Raw genomic sequence first — 18,787 nt, 5'->3', positions numbered from 1 at the left:
GGCTGGCAGCTATTATAGTGATATGTGTTTGTCAGTGAACAGTTTGTCAAAAGCTAGTCTAGACATGATGTTTGTCAAGGAGTTTGCCTTTGGGGAATTGATTTTTACTTAATAAGCTGCATGGGCAAGCCAGATTACATCTAGCCTAGCCTTATGTTAACTATATATTGATGTTTTTGTGATAACTGTTCTCATTAATGGAAGAAGCTGCTTTTCTTTTCAGTGAGATGTTTTCCTTTGCTAGTTAGCCAGGGTGGATTTACATCTATCTATCTATCTATCTATCTATCTATCTATCTATCTATCTATCTATCTATCTATCTATCTATCCATCCATCCATCCATCCATCCATCCATCCATCCATCTATCTATCTATCTATCTATCTATCTATCTATCTATCTATCTATCTATCTATCTATCTATCTATCAATGGTGCCTTATGCTTTTTAAACTTTTTAATAATGATTGTTTTTTGACATGTTTATTGTTTTATTTCTTTGTTGTAAACCGCCCAGAGTCACTTCTTGTGCGATGGGCAGCCATAAAAGATACAAAACAATAAACATGTCAAAAAAACAGTCATTATTAAAAAGTTTAAAAAGCATAAGGCACCCAAGAGGTTAGATTAGCAAGGGAGCCACCTCAGGATTTGAAAGACTCCTTATGAAATGTGTTAACTGGATTTTAAATAGATTTATACAATGGACAATATATATTGTATCTGTTATTTGTCCAGTGCAATGCTTCAGATTTGCTGTCAGTGTCTCGAAGCAACTGCCGTTTTCTTCCAGGTTGGTGTGGAGAAAGCCACGTGTACTGTATTTGCTGTGTACGTTGTGTCTAATAGCTACTGTTCTTGTTTTGGGCTCTCTGTCTTTGTGAAGCATTGTCGCATGTGCCATAATCTAGGGCTGATTTCTAAAACAACTAAGCAGGACTGTAGAAAAGACAAGAAGTACTGAAAAATAAAATCTGGAATGATGCAAACCAGTTCTGTGTTGCTGCTAAGAAAACAACACGAGCTGGTGTACATCAAATTCAGCTCAAGGGAGTCTTTACTTTTATTCTGCGAGTCAGTTGGACCATTACTTTGCCTGGGAAAAGAATGTTAGTTTGGGTACTCCCAACAAATATTGCTACTAGTTCAAACGCCTCAGCAGAACGAATGTATTTGTGGGAGGACGGCAGGCGAGAAATCCCAGCAGCGAGGGCTGCAGATCCTAGGATAGGAAAGTTAGAATGACACAAAGCCCCAAAGAACCACATACCCCTTGTGATGGGGACAGGTTAAGGTTACTCTGCCTCCTATTCTATCTATGGAAATCAGGCACCAAAAGAGGACTCTGCAAACACATTCCAGCACCCACAAATAAGGTTCTGTCTGTGATCAGCCTCCTACGCTGATGGGGGTGGGGTGGGAGAACGATGCTGAAACTTGATGGAATGGCCTATGATGGAAAAGTGGAAGTGGTTGAGGTCTACCAAATTTACTATAGCCCTTTGATCCCCTTGAGGGTCATCTGGATTCTTGCAGCCCAGAACTGGTAGTCTTAAGGGGAATAAGAAAGGTAACATCTCTCTTAGCCGTGCGTTTCGCAACTCCAGAGGCAGATGCCTGTAGACGGCTGCAACAGAAGGCTGCACATTAATTGGGCGGTTAGCCCAGGCGAGGCAGCTATGGGAATCAGAGCAGGACTGCGGAAGGGCCAGGAAACGGGCTGGCCATTTGCAGCCAAGCACAGCCCAGACAACAGGTGTGTCTTTCATTGCTAGCACCTGCAAAGATGGAAGAGGAGGGAGAGGAATAAGAGACCAAGCAAAAAACGACCAACTCCCTTCTTTAAATCTCTTCCGCAAGTCACGGAGTCCTGTCTTTCAGAATCGCAAAGGGAAATATTGGGAAAATGCTGGGCCCTGGAAGAACGTGAAACTTTATCGTGCTCTTAGGGCTTAAGAGGGAGGGAGAGCCAGTTTGGTCTAGTGGTTAAGGCATCTGGAGACTCTGAGTTCTAGTCCATCTTAGGCACAAAGCCAGCTGGGTGACCTTGGGCCAGTCACTTTCTCTCAGCCCTAGGAAGGAGGCAATAGCAAACCACTTCCAAAATCTTGCCGAGAAAACTGCAGGGACTTGTCCAGGCAGTTGCCAGGAGTCGAGACTGTGTTGAAGGCACGCACACGTGCACACACACACACAAAGGGCTTAAGGACCAGAGGATTCGGGCAGGTCCCCTTTGAAAGAGGGAGCCAGGCAGGAGTATTAGTACTGGTATTTTTCATTCCAGACAGCAAAACTACCCGGGTAACAGCAAAAATGATTTCAGGATTACAGGCTTCCTCCAATACTTCTGGAAACTGGGCTGCTGATTTCAATGGATTAAAAAAAATAAAAATAATAATAGCAAGAGTTGTGAACACCATGGAGTCCTTTCCAGCTAGGCGGCAGCACGGAGACCTCTGGGGCTATGGATGATGGAACTTGGTTTGGACCAGGATGGGAGACTATGTGGCTATCTGAGGGCATCAGGCTAGCCTGAGAGACTGGAAGAAGATCCCACTGACCAACAGCGTCCGCTTGCAAGAAAACTGCCCCCACTCAGTCCTTGTCATTCCCAGGAACCCATTCTGAGTCACCAGAGTCTGATGCCACTCTGTAGTTGAGCTAGCGGGCCTCAAAAACAATCTGCAGCCCTTGGATGGGAGACCACCACGAAATCTCAGGACTTTAGGCTAGCCTGCGAGGTTGACACAGCATCTCCAAAGAAGGTAATGGCACTCCAAAACCCGGAGCCTCCAGACATCCAGCCTTCTTCCCCCACACACACACACCTCCCTGCCTCGCTTTTCCCGGAGGGGAACCGCTGCAGGAAGAATTCAGCCCCAGCGCACCCGCGCCTCTTCTGGCGCACGGGGCTCAGATCGGCCGCCCGCATCCCGCCCGCATCCCGCGCCTTCCGCCCAGCCGCTCCGCGCCCAGCCCGTCGAGGCAGGGAAAGAGGGGCGCCCGCCCTGCGAAGCGCTCCGGCAGCCGCGGCGAGGCGCGCGGAGGGAAGGCGCTCGGCCAGTCCAGGGTCGGCGGCTTCGACGCCAGCAGCCGCAATCCGAGCGCGGCATTGGCTCCGCCGCCGCCGCCGCCGCCGCCGCCGGGGAAAGGAGCCGCCGCCGCGCGCCCCCCAGCCGGAGCTTGCTCGCCCCCGGGAGCCGGGCGACCCTGCGAGCGCCGCGGGGGGACCCCCGCGCCCCTCCCGCGCCCCCTTTGTTAATTGAGCGTCCCGGGTAGCCATTGGCTGGAGCCCCCGCGACATTTGCATAAGCAGAGGCGGAGGAGGGAGTGACTCCCATCTATTTATCAATCCTGCCCTCCCCCGCGGAGGAAGCCCCCCCCGTTCCTTCCTTCCTTCCTTTTTTTCTTTCTTTCTTTTCTCCCTTTCCCCCCGTCCTCCCCGCGAAGGGGACCCTCCAGGACCGCATTTGGAATGCGCTGCCGAGGGAATGAGACGCGGCGCAGCTCGCCCCCAGCCCTAGAGTCCAGCTGGCTCCAAGGGAAGCGGAGCCGGCAGCTGGCTATGGGGCAGCGATCCAGCCCTGGGAGCAGAAGAACGACCAGTCAGAGGACCCTGCCGGTACGCCAGGAGGAAACGGGGAGCTGCGGGCGGGGGGGGGGGGGGGGGAGAAAGACAGAGAAGAAACCAGGCTGGAGGAGGCTGCGGTGCTCTCGGGGTGCGCTTCCGCGCGAGTCGCGCAGAAATCGTGGGACGTTGCAGACCGCTGGGTCGGGCTGTCAGGAAGCCGAGATCGGGCGCAAGTTGACCAAGCTTTAATCCTAGAGGGAGGGAAGAGGGGAATTACAACCCTCCTAACGCTTTCCCTAAAATTGGGAATGGGGGGGGACAGGGGGCAGAGAAAGAGGGGGAAGGAAGGAAGGAAGGAAGGAAGGAAGGAAGGAAGGAAGGAAGGAAGGAAGGAAGGAAGGAAGGAAGGAAGGAAGGAAGGAAGGAAGGAAGGAAGGAGAGAGAGAGAGAGAACGAGACAGAGAGAAAGAAAGAAAGAAAGAAAGAAAGAAAGAAAGAAAGAAAGAAAGAAAGAAAGAAAGAAAGAAAGAAAGAAAGCAAGGAAGGAAGGAAGGAAGGAAGGAAGGAAGGAAGGAAGGAAAGAAGGAAGGAAGGAAAGAAGGAAGGAAGGAAGGAGAGAGAGAGAGAGAGAAGCAACAGGAGGCTCCTTCTGCAATTGACAGAGAGAGTCCCAGTTGGAGTCTTAGGATTATTATTGTGCATGTATCAGTCCTATTTAATATCCTTGCTCAAGGTGGCCATCCCATCCCATGCCAGTGTGGTGGGGGATGGAGGGGGGAGCAATCTAAAAGTCCCAGTTTACCTGCAGCCTGATCTTCTGCCAATTTATTTGGAAGTAAGCCCTTGCAGTCTTTCTTCCAAGTAAAGAGTTGCCGCACCGTGGCAAAGGAGTTCCAAAACAGGTTCGCCAGGTATCTTTCAAAGTTGCCAAGGTCCGCCTGCAAACTCCAAGAGGGTTGCTGTCAGGAAGGGAAAGTCATAAATTTATGGTAGATTTTTTTTGGGGGGGGGAGGGGTAGTTGCTTAAGAGAAAAGTGCACATCAGAGTGGAAAGCAGAATGGGGCTTCAGTTCTTCTAGGATTGCGTATATTTTTGCTTGCAGAGTTAGGGTTTGTTTTTAAGTTCCTAATAAATAAATAAATAAATAAATAAATAAATAAATATGAATGAATGAATAAATAAATAAATAATTTTATGCAAATAGTGATAATGCACGTTAGCAAACTAAGTGTGGTTGTTCAGCATCTTGTGTCCAGAATAATCTGCTTATCCTTTGACCAACAGGCTGATGTTTTTCAGGAAGGGGGGGAGGGAATTGCAAATCTAGTTAAAAATCTCCAACGTCCCCTTCCCCAGCCCTGGGATTATTTCTCTGAATTATACGGTGTTCTACAGAAGGCAATATGGCAATGTTGTAAAATGTGTCATGAACAGACACGCTTTATAGGAATCTATCACCCCTTTCCTCCTTTCAATGATTTCATCCTAGGCACGGGTTGAGAAAAATGTATGGTAAACCTCACAGCGTGCACCTGAACGCACCCAGAGCAGATAGCGGAGAGAAATGATTATTTTGGCTAAGGGTCTTCCTGGGATGTAGGCTGGGGATCTGGGGATGCAGGAATTGTGGCATGTTGAAGTTGTATTTGCAGAAAGATGTTCGTGGATGATGGATTTGTGTTTGATAAGATGGTTGGTTTGATTGACAGCAGACGTGATTCTCCTCTGGGGTGGGGGTGGGGTTTAGCATGTCTAAGTGTGCCACTTAAGCTGATCAAGGATGGTGTTCTTTCTACTAATCATCTGTGCATCTCTTTCCCCAGAACGCATTCATTTTCCTGCTTTTCCTGGGACCGTTTAACTGCTTTGCAAGCTATAGCCGGGCCAGCGAACTCTTCTACAGCATCAATGAAGGACTTCCTGCCGGGTTCCTCATTGGGAATCTAGCCCAGGATTTACAGCTTCTGGGGACTGCAGAGAAAGAAGGAAAGGGGGGACTGGTGGGGAAGCAGGAGACTGGCCAATGGGGAAGAAATCCTCTTTCCTTCAGCTTTGCCTCCCAGGGACTGGGAAGTCAGTACATCAGCCTGGACAATCAGACAGGTGCCCTGTGCACCTCGGCCCAGGAAATTGACCGAGAAGCACTATGCATGGAGGATAACGTGGGCTCCACTGTGGTTTCATCTTCTTCCTCTTCTCCACTTCCATCCTCAGAGTCATGCTTGCTCTTGCTAGATGTTCTGGTGTTACCTCAGGAGTATTTCCGTCTCGTCAAGGTGAAGATCGCCATCCACGATGTCAATGATAATGCGCCGTGGTTCCCCGTCCCACAGATACACCTCTTTGTGCCTGAGAATTCACCCATCAACACCCGTTTGGCTATAGAGCATCCAGCTGTGGACCCAGACATGGGGACCAACGGGGTTCAGACATACCAATTGCAAGATGACTATGGGGTCTTTACTTTGGATGTGGAGGAGAACGAAAGTGGGGAAAGAACACCTTATCTTATTGTCATGGGTGCCTTGGACAGGGAGACCACAGACCAATATGTTACTCTTATCACTGCCGAGGATGGAGGAATTCCACCACTGGTGGGTAGTGCCACCCTCACTATTGGTATCAGTGACATCAATGACAACTGCCCCCAGTTCAATGAGACCCAGATCAATGTCACCATCTTTGGAAACTCTAGCACTGGGTTACACATAGCTTCTGTCCATGCTGTGGATATGGATCAGGGAATCAATGCTGAAATCACCTATTCCTACAGCCAAAAGGTTTCTCTTCTGTCCCGCGCCCTGTTCCACCTTGACGAAAGCACGGGGGTTATCAAGTTGTTCAAGAGGATTAACGGTGACACACCTCGTCTCCATCGGCTGAGTGTGTTGGCTAATGGTCCTGGCTGCATCCCAGCAGTGATCACGGTGTTGGTGTCCATCATCAAAGTTACCATGAGACCTCCTGAAGTGATTCCTCGTTTTATAGCTAATGAAGCAGAAGGGGTGGTTTACTTGAGAGAGCTGGAACCAGTTAACACACCAATAGCGTTTTTTACCATCAAAGACCCAGATGAAAAATATAAAGTGGACTGCTATTTGGACGGGGATGGCCCCTTCCGACTGACACCTTACCAACCTTATCACAACGAGTATCTTTTGGAGACTACAAAGGCACTGGATTATGAGGCTCAGCAGTTGTACGAAATCTCTGTGGTTGCATGGAATACAGAAGGATTTCACGTGAATAAAATAATCAAAGTGCAGGTTCTGGATGATAATGACAACTCTCCTGTTTTCTCTCAAGTCCTGATAGAATTATCGATAGAGGAGAACAATGCCCCCAATGCATTTTTGACCAAACTGCATGCAACAGACGCTGACAGTGGGGAAAGAGGCCGAGTGTCTTACTTCCTTGGGTCTGAAGCACCTTCATATTTTTCCTTAGATAAAGTCACTGGGATCCTTACTGTTTCTACCCAGTTGGATAGAGAAGAAAGAGAAAAATATCGCTACACTGTCAAAGCTGTTGATGCTGGTATGCCCCCGCGAGAATCCATTGCCACTGTGACCATCTCTGTGTTGGATAAAAATGACAACAGCCCGCGATTTATCAACAAGGATTTCAGTTTCTTTGTGCCAGAGAATTTCCCAGGCTTTGGTGAAATTGGAGTTATAAGTGTCACAGACGCAGATATTGGGCAAAACGGATGGGTTGCCCTTTCTGTGGTCAACAGAAGTGATATCTTTGTTATAGACACTGGCAAAGGTGTGTTGAGAGCCAAGGTCTCTCTTGACAGGGAACAGCAGAGCTCCTATGTCTTGTGGGTTGAAGCAGTGGATGGGGGTGACCCACCCTTGTCATCGACTGCAAAAATAACCATCCTTTTACTGGACATAAATGATAATCCTCCACTGGTTTTGTTTCCTCAGTCTAACATGTCCTATCTTCTAGTCCTTCCTTCTACATTACCTGGATCTCCTATCACAGAAGTCTATGCTGTAGATAACGATACGGGCATGAATGCTGTTATTGCATACAGCATTATTGGGAGAAGAGGACCTCGGCCAGAGTCCTTCAAGATTGACCCCAAAACAGGCAACATCACCCTGGAAGAGTCACTCATGCAAAACGATTATGGCCTGTATCGCCTTCTTGTTAAGGTTAGTGACCATGGTTATCCAGAACCTCTGCATTCCACCGTCATGGTGAACCTCTTTGTCAATGACACAGTGAGCAATGAGAGTTATATTGAAAGTCTTCTAAGAAAAGAATCAGACATCAATATTGAGGAGAAAGAACCCCAAATTTCCATAGAGCCCACACACAGGAGAGCAGAGGCAGTGTCCTGCACCCCTACCTTGGTGACCCTCTCAATTATAAGCTTGAGTTCCATAAGCCTGGTAACAGGAATGGGAATTTATATTTGCCTAAGGAAGGGAAGAAAATATCACAGAGGGGATGAGGGTTTGGAAGTACAAATCCCATTAAATGGGAGAATTGACCTGCATCGGCTGGAGAAGAAACCAGTGGAAATTTCCAATATCTGATGGTTTTTCACGGACCATTTAGACTCACACCAAAAACATTCTGAATGGTGAGATAACTTCCAAAACTGTGGAGTGGGTTGTCAACAGTGGGTGTGATGAGGGACCACTGATTTATAACTTATTATTATTGTAAACAGCTGTTTATAGGTTTTTAAGAAAAAGAAAGAAAAGAAAAAGATAAATTCATTGTACAGCTTTTTTTAAAAAAACAAAAACTTAGTGCTAACAGCTAGTAAACTGACTGTGTAGATATGTTATCTGCATTATCTATAAATCCAGTCAGTATGCATAGTCAAAGGTAAGGCAAGGACTTTCTTCATTTATTTATGACCACAAGGGGGCATCATCACCCATTCTTATAAATCGAACTGTTGAAGGGAAAATCAAAGGTATATTTTAAAATATATTGTTCTCCCCCCCCCGCCCACAACAAGGAAAAAGAAAAAAAAAAGTATGAGTTTGAAGTATAATGCATACACATTCTTTTGTACATGTGTGAAATTGGCGAGAAAAAAATGCACCGGTAAATCGGAGAGAATGTTTTATTAGTTCAGTAAAAACGTTCATGTAATTTCTTGGAAGCTGACCATCGGAATGTGAACTTGTGCTGAGAAGTGAGACGTTCACTTTTTCGTCACTACAGACAACTAGTAAAATTACTGTTGTGGTTGATTCGTCATCACAAAATGTTTTGGTCAATATTTCTTGGAAACAATTGAAAAGACACTTCTATTCAATTGAGCATGGGACCGAGGGGAGGGGGCGTTATGTTAGCAGATCTCCTGTCCAGCTGTAGCTCCTTTTGCTGATGGAGCATTTTTCTGAAGGGTTCTCCATGCCCTGTGGCTACTTTAGAAGAGGCACAAGTCTATGGAGGAATTCTGACCCCCGCGTATCCCAAAATGCAACCAACGTGATCCTTTATTTATTTGGAAGTTGTTATACTACATTCCACTAGTTGCTTCTTCCATGGAAGAAAGAATGCGTAGGGCTGTATGTCTAAATGCAGTGTCACAGAGAAAGGCTGAAAAGCCAGTTAAAGGATATTCTGCTACATGAAAATAGTGGACATGAATATGCTCCCCTGTATGTGCAATACCTCTAGAAGGAGGGTCAAGTCAACGTCCCTTCACTATACAAGACTCCAGCTCCATCCATTCCAGCTAAAAATAATTTAGGCCCTTCTAGCCATGAGCTGAAGTTTGAATTCCTAGTTTCAGGAATCTGTAAGCAGCCTTCCATCACTTTGGTTTGTGGGTTTTGGGGCGGTGGGGGTCGGGGGGTTGTTTGTTCATGCTCTTGCATATCAGTAGGAACATGTAAAAGAGGCCAGAGCTTCAGCTGAGCAGTTAAGCTGCTATCTTGACTTTTTTGACACACACACCATCCCCAGCAGATGCCCCTGAGTTCAGATAAATCCATGGAGAAGATATGCAAAAACATGAGAAAATCTGAAAGAGGGCGAATACTTTTCCAGAGACTGTTATTTATTGACTGTTCCTGCTCTCTGGGTCTCGTGTGAACGTTCAGCAGCTAATTACTGACTTCTGGCTCCCATCCTTTTCATTAACTTAGTGTTCTGGATCACACCCAAAACTACCCTTCTTAACACTGGTGCAATATTTCCTAGACATTTCGATACCTTCCTCTCTCTGCAGCTAAACTGCAAAGAGGTTATCAGCAATGCACACCTTTAATATTGATTAAAAGAGTTGGAAAACTATTGTGTCGTGAGCCTGCATCAATTTTATCAGTATAAAACAAGGCATATGGGTGTTATGCTTAAAATGGACACTTTTCTTGAACTCTGACAATATGTCTGTACTGTACCAAAACTGTTTATATGTCTGAAAATAAAAACTCTCTATTTTCATAATTTTCTAAAATTTGTGAGCATTTTCTGGAGCCCTGATTACCTCTCTCTGTTTCATTTCCTTCCATGTCAAAGTACTTTAAAGCATGAGAAATACCACAAACAGAATCTAATTTGTTTTCTTAATCCACTTGAATTGGTGTAAAGAAAACGTAGGATTTTGGGACAACAGTGCTAAAGTAGTTTGTTACTGCCTTCTTCCAAGGTATCTGGTTTGAATACGTAAGGGGAATAAAATAGGACGTAAAGGTTATGATGATTTATAGAAAATAGCAGATTTGCCAGTCCCATCAATATATACTGCTTTCTTACAGACTAGAGTCCTACAAGCTTTTCTTAAAACTTGTGTGGGCCATGTATAGTCATATGAGTAATCTGGGCACATCAGTGATAATAGCAGGTTTTGGAATAGTGGAATGTATAGATGTTTACAAGTGGCGGTTATTAACCAACAAGGAATTTCTGATCATAGACACTTGGTAACTGTGACCTGGCTGCGGACTGACTTCACTGAAGTAGCCCTGCATACGAAATGGTGCATAATGCATGCAGGATCTCTCCCGTGTCTTCTGCCCTGTGATGATTTAGTTTCCCCCTGTCTGTGAGTCACTGTTTTCTGTTGCGACGCAAAACTAATGGCCGGTTTGGTATCTCGATCTACGTTATGTTGCTGGGTAGACTCTAGAGAGAAATCATTTGGGGGCCAGGCACCTCTTTTGAGATGCAGAACTTGTGGTGTTCATTGATTAGAAAAGGGCATATGTGTTAGGAAGGCTTAGATAAAATTTGCATTCATTGATTTCATTTATGTCATACCCAGATAGGGCTTGTCCTGTGTGTGTTGTCTGACTTTGCAGTTAAATGGAGTCCATGTTAAAGATATTTTAACGTAGCTCATGTTGTATAAAGTTTATCCATGCTCTAGCAATAGATGTTAGTGATAATTGCTGGTGATTGGAACCTCCTCTACTTGAAACAATATACCACTAACAAATTCAGATAGGATAAAGACCCTTTTTTTTTAATTTGGATTCATGGACCGAACATGCATCTAACTGGTCACCCTTGGAAGCAGGCCATTACGCCGAGACTCCAAATCCCATTGCCTTCAACTGGCATGGGTGTTTATTTAAGAGAGGCTAATCATTCATGATACAAGCCAAGAAATCATTAGGAAACAAGGAAAGTTTTTGCTTCTTGAATATATTCTTTATATACATTATCAAATAGCCCTAGGGAGTGCTTTAGATTTAATTCAAAAAGGAACCTTGAGGGTATACCTCTCCCTGAGATTATACAAGTCCCCTCTTCAGCTGCTTCTCCTTCTTGGAAAAGGGATAGCTGCTTTAAGGAGTTGCAGATAGATGATAAGAAGGCCCATAGCTGAGAGAGGGGTGTTTTGACTAAGGCTAACCTTCATTCATGGCAGAAGCAAGATTTTAATTACGGATTTCCTGAGTTACAAGCTTCAGATGTTCTGCACCCTGGCCTCCCACACGTTGCATAGTTTACGAATTATCTGATACCAAGGAAAATTATACCTGTGCTAGTTGTGGGTTGTTGTTTAAATTATTTCTATCTTATTTCCATGTTGTTTTCTGTTAGTTAAGGCTGAAATAAACCAATTTCATTCCACATAAGTCAGGCATAAAATGATAAGAGTGCTTTGTTTGAGCCCAGGACAAACTGCCTGACTCAAAATGTTTTGCTGGAATACTCCAAGTTGACGGCATCAAAGAGGACAAAACACTTTTAATGCTCCATGCGGAACAACACTTGGAATATTACAGCATTCTGATCATAGTAAACACTTCGAACTTGGAATAAGTCCCTTGTTCCCTTTTCTGTCACCCAAGGGCCATAGAGATAGATGGAATGCTAATCCATGATGAATGTTACATATAACTAGTCTTCAGAAAAATTGGGCAAGATATGATTTTGTTTTTGTTTTGTTTTAAATTGAAAATGTTTTGAAATCCTTACAGCAATCCCTACAGCATTTATTTATGTCTTTGCACTCTGATTAGTGAGTACATATTAGCCTAGCAAAGGCTAGGCTTCTCTGCCTGCTTTTGCTAGGGCTGGGAAGACGAATAAACAACATTCAGGAAGAGAAAACAAGAATAAACACTACACTGATAGCGTTGCATTTCCTAGGCATTTCCTCAAGTAAGCCTAAACCTAACCTTGAAAGCTCAGCATTGAAAAAAGCACACCCCAAAGCAATTTGTTGTTAATCTTTGTACAATGCTGCTACGCGTATTACTTCATTCAGTAGCTGTACTTTATGTGTACAGGTTTACAGCTAGCTTTATCTCAAGGGCAATTCCACCCCCACCCCCCGCCAAAAAAACCCTCAACATGAAGCAAAAATAGCTGGGAAGCACTTGCATTCTTGGTCTCATGGTAAACACTCTTGCCAGCCACCATAAACACATTCATTGCTCCCCCATATCAGCGTAGCAAGGCCTTCCTTTTGCAAATGAGAGTACCATCCTTATTCTACACAGTAGACAGCTGAATCTGCGCCTGCAATAGTTCTGTATTATAAAAATGTTGTGCAAGGAAGACTTCATAATTTCAGACGTCTTCTACCAGATCTGTTAGCAGCAAAAAATGCAGATTGTTCCTCGGTGTCTGATAATCTAACAGACTGTGTTCTGTTTGGGTGTTAGACAAAGTCATATCCTATGCAAACTGGAAGCCAGCTTAGGTTTAGACAGAGTGAAGTATCCATGCCAGGGTAGTGATGCCAGGGAGTGAAACATGCCTCCCCATTCCCCTTCCTTGAGCCTGCCTTGTGCTCACTTAATACGGTCCCTCGGTTGTGATGGATGATGGTGTCACATCATCAGCATTGGTGTGATTCCCAAGAGCCTGCTGAACATGAGAGAGAACCATCTCGGCCAAGAATGCTTTGATCCATCCAGCTCTGCATACAGAGAAGGGGGAAATGGTCCTAGAACATTGGCACTGTAAAACCACACAGGACCACAGATCATTGGATGTTTCATTGATTTTCTGTCTGCAGGATCCTGCACATACTTAACACCTTTCAGGAAAACCCTATGGAAAACCCTAGCAGAGTTTCTCTGTCCCAAGAGTCCTAAGGCTAAAACTGGAAACTAAGTTCTTCCATTGTCATACAAGCTCCATTGCTTTGTCACATCCACAGAGATAATGATCTATGTGCACTCTGTACCTGCTCAGGGAAACCTTGCTACTCTGTCTTTTCTAGGGCTGTGCACAAATGTATCCCCAATTCCAAGTGCCATGTAATTGTAAACATTACATTTGGCTTGACCAAAAATGCCTTCTCACCTGTTGTTTTCAAATGAGCGCAACTGCAGAGCAGTCAGTGGAAAAGCTCCTTCCTTCTCCCTTGTCTTTAAAACACCTTGTGGAAATGTCTTTGCTAAAATGGATGTTGATCTTGTTAGCTGAGTTGGCACAAAAATAAACACTCCATTCATGAAATATCACAACAGCCAGTGAGCAATCTAAGAGCAAGTGAAGGTGGTTTTTGTCTGTTGTAACTAAGAGAGAGAGAGAGAGAGAGAGAGAGACTGAGACTGAGTCTTTCCTATGCAAAGTGAAATACAGAATCCCAGTGCAAAATTTATTCTAACCAGAATCTCTACAAAAAAAAAAAAAAAAAAAGGAAGTATATGTACAGTATGTGAGCATGAGGACAAGCTTTTAAACTGAAGTGTAGAAGAGAAAATTGGCTGACAGCTCTATGGCTGCTTGTCTATGCGTTTGTATGTCTCTCTGCCTATGTGTTTGGTTAATTGTTTGTTTACAGACAGAAATATATATATATTATATATATAATCCCAAAGAATGCCATGCTGGCATTGTGGTAAAGCAGATGGAGAATCTGTCCAGAACCAAATGTGGGATCAGCCTGCAGATTTCAAGGATGTCCTGATCACAGCGAATCTCTGCATAGATGAACTGTGCACTCCTTGAATATAAATATGCAGCAGATCTTTGTCATCTCAGTTCTGAGATAAAATATTTTTTTCCAGTATAAACACCTGTCTTCCAGAATTGACATGAAAAATGTCAAAGTCTGATGAGAACATTAGACGTTGCATAAAACATTGTTTTGTGCAACATAATCCCACCTATTAACAGTTTGAGACAAAATAAAAGATTGCTTTTCCTTTTCAAATTAACCCAGTTTTATTTCTATTCATTTCTAGCTGTTTGCCTACTAGATTTGTATTTTCCTTCCTTTTATCCCACCACGACCATGCTAGGAAGGCTGGGCTAAGAAAAAGTGACTGCTCCAAAACTCAGTTCCCATGGCTGAAGGGAAACTCTAACCTGGGTCTGTCCAGCTGTAATCAAACATCTTAACTGCTACACCACAGTGGCACACTGGTTTTTCTTTTGTTATTAATGTAAATGATGTTATTACTGATGGTTAAATTGCATTTGCTGTTCTTTTATAAACTGTTTTGCGCTGCTTTAAGGAGATAACTAAATCTAAAGCATCCTTTAGAAACTAATTCCGTGTGCATGCGTGCGAGTGGGTGAAAGAGAGAGAATAATTCATGTGTGTTCAGCACCAAAGAATGTTAATTAGCATGGCATTACAAATGGCACCAGGAAGAGTTTCTTGATACCAGTTCGTTATATCCCTTCAGATCATCCCAGCCATTAGCAGAGCAGCCCAGTCCCGGATCAACCCTTGTCTTTGAAAGAACTTGCTATTTCCATGTGCGCTGATATGGCAAAGTGATTGTCCTCCAGCTCGCAATTTGCCTGAGCAAGCAGAAATGTCCAGTGTGGGCTTTCCAAAACACTCTCAGTCAAGTTATTAATTGCTCCTCGGAGGTGATGATCAGCATTCACATACTGTATTTTCAGGCAGATGGGCTTCTAGAAATATAAATATACTTGGCAAAGGTTGGAGGAAGTAGAAGGGAAGACAGCAAAAAAGCAGACAAGCAATACCAAGTTTATTGGAGTGTCCTTGGAAGAACTGCAAGTTACTTTTTAAAGCAGCCAAAATAAGATGGCCAATATTTGTCATTAAGAATTGGACTTTTCTCAATGGTACCTAACTCTATAATTATAATAATTGTTACTATTACATACCAAAAAACGAGTAAAAGGCAAAATAATTCCATGCTACAGAGGGAAGCAATCGAACGTTTAAGGAAAGGAAATCACCTGAGGAAAGCTGAGGCGAATAGCTGTCACAAAAAAATAGGATAGTAGAAGGATAGTTTAAGTTATAGGGAGCACATCTTTTCTGGACATTCAAAATTCAGTGTAATTCAGAGATACTAGTTTTGTGATTATCTCTTTTCACAGGAGCTGTCACCAGCTCCTTTCTTAACAGTAGCCAGCAATTTTGACATAGCAGAGCATAAATCACACCTTTCTATTTCAGAGGCTTGTGGGTCACCAACCAAGACAGCAACAGTTTCATTCTCAGGCTGTAATAAGGAATAGATTTGAAACCACATGGCATTTTGCCCACTGATATGTACATAAGGTAATTCAAAGCTAGCGTTTACAACTACTATACAGACAAAGTTTTGGCCATTGGGCCAAGCCACAGTGCCAATAACTTTAATAGGACAATGAAGATTAGCATTAGCTTAGATCTGGAAGGCATGCAGCTTTTTCTTAATTGCTAGGGAGAAGAAAAGAAGGGGGAAAAAACCCTTACTGGATTGGGCTACAGGAGTTATGAAATCTTGCATTCTGTTTTAAGGCCAATCAGGGTCAGGCAAACCTAACACTGGTTCATTGGCAGCCTTGTCAAAAAATCAAGGAAGGGAGACAACTGTAGGTTGGACCGGGAAGTTGAAAACCCTGGGAGAAGGTACTTCCATTGCTTGCAAAGAGAACTGTGTAGATGCACCCAGGAATCACATTCAACTTGAAGGAAGCTTCACCATTCAGTTTGTTATTGGTTGGCTGTCTAGAGGACTCACAAGGAGGTCATGAAGGAAACAAACAATCCTTGCCCGGCCTTCAGAGGCATCCTGATGTCGTGGCTCATAGCAATGGATATGCAAGATACTAATATGGAACCTGTCGCAGCTAACAACAGTTTGGCCTGCAAGTATTTAGAAGAAAAACAATACTCCATTGAGTAAAACAGAACCTGTTCTTTCAGAGTTATGGGATACCAATATTTCATAATTCTAATAACCACTGAGATTCATATAAGTGGTAGTACTGCTTATGAGGGAGACTGAAATATTAATAATACGAAAAATTCAAGGCATGATGTGTTAATTAGGTACCAATCAAAATACAACAAGGAGCCTAGCCAAATACTGTCTGGTTGCAGTGAAAACATGGTGATAGTGACTTCATTGTAATAATATTGTTATTATCTTTTAGGTTTCTTTTTTAATTATTGTGCACTTTCCTGTATGGATTGTGACCCATTTTTCTTTTTCTTTTCCCCCTGATATCAACGTTTTTATTATGCATTATATATGAAGAGTTATTCTTGGAAATCAGTTGCATCCATTTCAGGAGACTGAGGAAATCTCAGGTACTGCACTACGCTGTACGTGATTGTGTGGTGACCATGTTTCTAGAGTTGCAGAATTATTTTCCTGAAAGATGATTAAATAATTTACTAGCCATTGGAGCATGCTGGGTGACATTTTACGGCTGATGGCTATAGGATGATCAACCTGCCAGAAGCTGATATTCAGGTTTTGCATCCTTAGTAGATAGGATGCATTTCGCTTTTCAGTACCTAATTCTGATCATTGAAGAGTAACTTGGTGCTTCACCTTGCATCTTTCGCCCTATTGTAAGCCTGGTCATTCTTGAATATGTGTTCAATGCTCATAGATACTCCAACTGACAGGCCAGAAGCACAGAAAAGGGACTCCAAGGAGCACTGAGAATGTCCCTCCTTTAGCATCCCCTCGACCATCCGTTAGTCAAGCAGCTCCCAGGGACCACTTGGTAAGAGATGACAACTTTATTTAGGGTAACAAAGGTGGTGGGTTTTGTGGTCATGGCTGTTTTTGGTTCCCTGATCATTTCTAGCACACTTAATATTGCCACTCACAGACTTCCCATTTTTTTAACACAGCAGAAAACATTCAAAATATTTACATCATCTCTGCCTAAAGCCAATATTTTGACAGTTTCCACAGAAACAGCACAATTGGTAAAATGTGATTAGTGTCCCCAAATACCATCAGCCTAAAATAATCCCCCCAGTTTATAAACATTATAAAGTAACATTGGATGACATGGTGCGTTCATTGCAGCAGTGAAAAATAGCATTCCTTTGCTTTAATGCCTCATACATTTTCTCATGCACTGCTATATATTTAAGGCCTTTTCTTGTCGTTTACCTTCTAGCTCCTTCCCACCATCTGGAATGAAAGGCAGAGCATCCAAACATCACAATTCTTATTTTATCTCCACCTGAAGCTTTAGACTGAGGACTTGCTGGTTTAGAAGAAGTCACCAAATATTTTGTAATAGTATTTTGAAACAGCTGTTGGCTAAAACAAATATTTGGGGAAATTCTTTAGTGATTAGGGCCCTTTTTACATTAGGAAATTGGGAGGGGGGATGAGATGGAAGCTCTAATATTTAATTCTCGAATATTCCTGAAATATTTTATGTAATCCAGGTATATCAAAGTTGGAAGCACTTCTTTTAATGCAATTTTGATATTGTCATATGACATTCCATTCTTTAACTTATGAGGATTATGAGAACCTTCTGATGAAAGAAAAAATATCATTGTACACAGAATCATTTTCCTTTCTCATAGGCCTCATCTGGGTAACCAACTAAACTAGAATCTCACAGTGAATGATAGCTTAACCGCACATAGCCATCACCACCTGGATCTGCAGTTTCAGTGAATGGCTGCTGTCTAGGAACAAGTCTAATGTGGAAATCCTGGTTGCATCTGCTTGAATGTGCAAGACTTTCTATACTATTAGAAAAGTTACTTTATCTGGAGGGTCTTCTTAGGTTCAAATAAGAATGACTAGAACTCCAGATCATGACGGACAATGAGACAAAAGTGAAGACTAAACAGGTGGAATCTTCATATCAGGATACCAAACTAGAATTCATTCCTTATTTTTCAAAAAAGTAAATTTTATCATGGGTTGAGCTCACTTCCTGAGGACCACATGAACATGAAGACATGCTTGACAAAAAGTGCTTACCATTGCCTTGTTCCAGACTCCCCCCGCCCATAATGTTTTCAATCTAGCCTGCTGTCAGGCTTTTGGCCAGCCACAGCTATAAAACTCTGCCCTCCAGAAATTCACATGTAGAAACTAGACAACAGCAGAACTTTCACAGACTAGACCCTGACAGATAAGTTGCTTTATTACAGACAAGAAGTAAGATAGATAGATAGATAGATAGATAGATAGATAGATAGATAGATAGATATGCAGAAGATTTGTCTAATGAAGAACACAGAAATTACGTATGTAAGTACGTCAGCCCCAGGGTTTAAATCTTAAGAGTTTTCTTCTTATTCTTTTGAGTAAATGGACTTTTGGATACTGTTTTCCCAGCCTTGAGATTGGGAGATACCTGCTCGATGTTTACGCATTTATGTCTGGACTGAGCAGTCCTAGTTCCCCCCTCACTAGCTTCAGCCCTGGTATTCCCTGGAGATCTCCCATTCAGGTACTAATTTTAACCCCCATTGATGTTTTGAAGATCAGCAAATGTTGGTTAAGTGGTGCCACCTAATTGGGCCTTATCCCTATTACATGTGAGCAATTGTCTTGTTTATATTACACATCTGACCAAGGTTT

General features: G+C 43.2%; 1 protein-coding gene across 2 annotated transcripts; it reads left to right on the top strand.

The window, feature by feature from the left end:
• The first annotated feature begins 2,805 nt into the window (after positions 1-2,805).
• PCDH20 (protocadherin 20) lies at positions 2,806-17,553 on the top strand. 2 transcript variants are annotated; one of them, XM_088139514.1, is made up of 4 exons: positions 2,806-3,622; positions 5,396-7,735; positions 16,833-16,949; positions 17,355-17,553. In XM_088139514.1, exons 1-4 carry the CDS (start codon positions 3,476-3,478, stop codon positions 17,430-17,432), a joined length of 2,682 nt encoding a protein of 893 aa, XP_087995640.1. In that variant the 5' UTR covers positions 2,806-3,475; the 3' UTR covers positions 17,433-17,553. The 2 variants fall into 2 exon arrangements, with proteins under 2 accessions (XP_087995640.1, XP_007430889.2); XM_007430827.4 differs by lacking the exons at positions 16,833-16,949; positions 17,355-17,553 and having other exon boundaries at positions 2,810-3,622; positions 5,396-9,977.
• Positions 17,554-18,787: the final 1,234 nt, after the last annotated feature.

The sequence above is a fragment of the Python bivittatus genome, unplaced genomic scaffold, assembly GCF_059951505.1.
Source record: "Python bivittatus isolate LINGU-HERP-01145 unplaced genomic scaffold, Pbiv_v1 ctg000210_np1212, whole genome shotgun sequence".
Classification (NCBI taxonomy): Eukaryota; Metazoa; Chordata; class Lepidosauria; order Squamata; family Pythonidae; genus Python; species Python bivittatus.
Note: the sequence above shows the minus strand (reverse complement) of the source record. Positions and strands in the feature narration are given on the sequence as shown.

Coding starts and splice junctions, on each gene's coding strand:
- PCDH20 (XM_007430827.4), top strand. CDS start 3,476: ATGCGCTGCCGAGGGAATGAGACGCGGCGCAGCTCGCCCCCAGCCCTA. Junction 3,623..5,395: donor CCAGTCAGAGGACCCTGCCG/GTACGCCAGGAG, acceptor CTCTTTCCCCAG/AACGCATTCATTTTCCTGCT.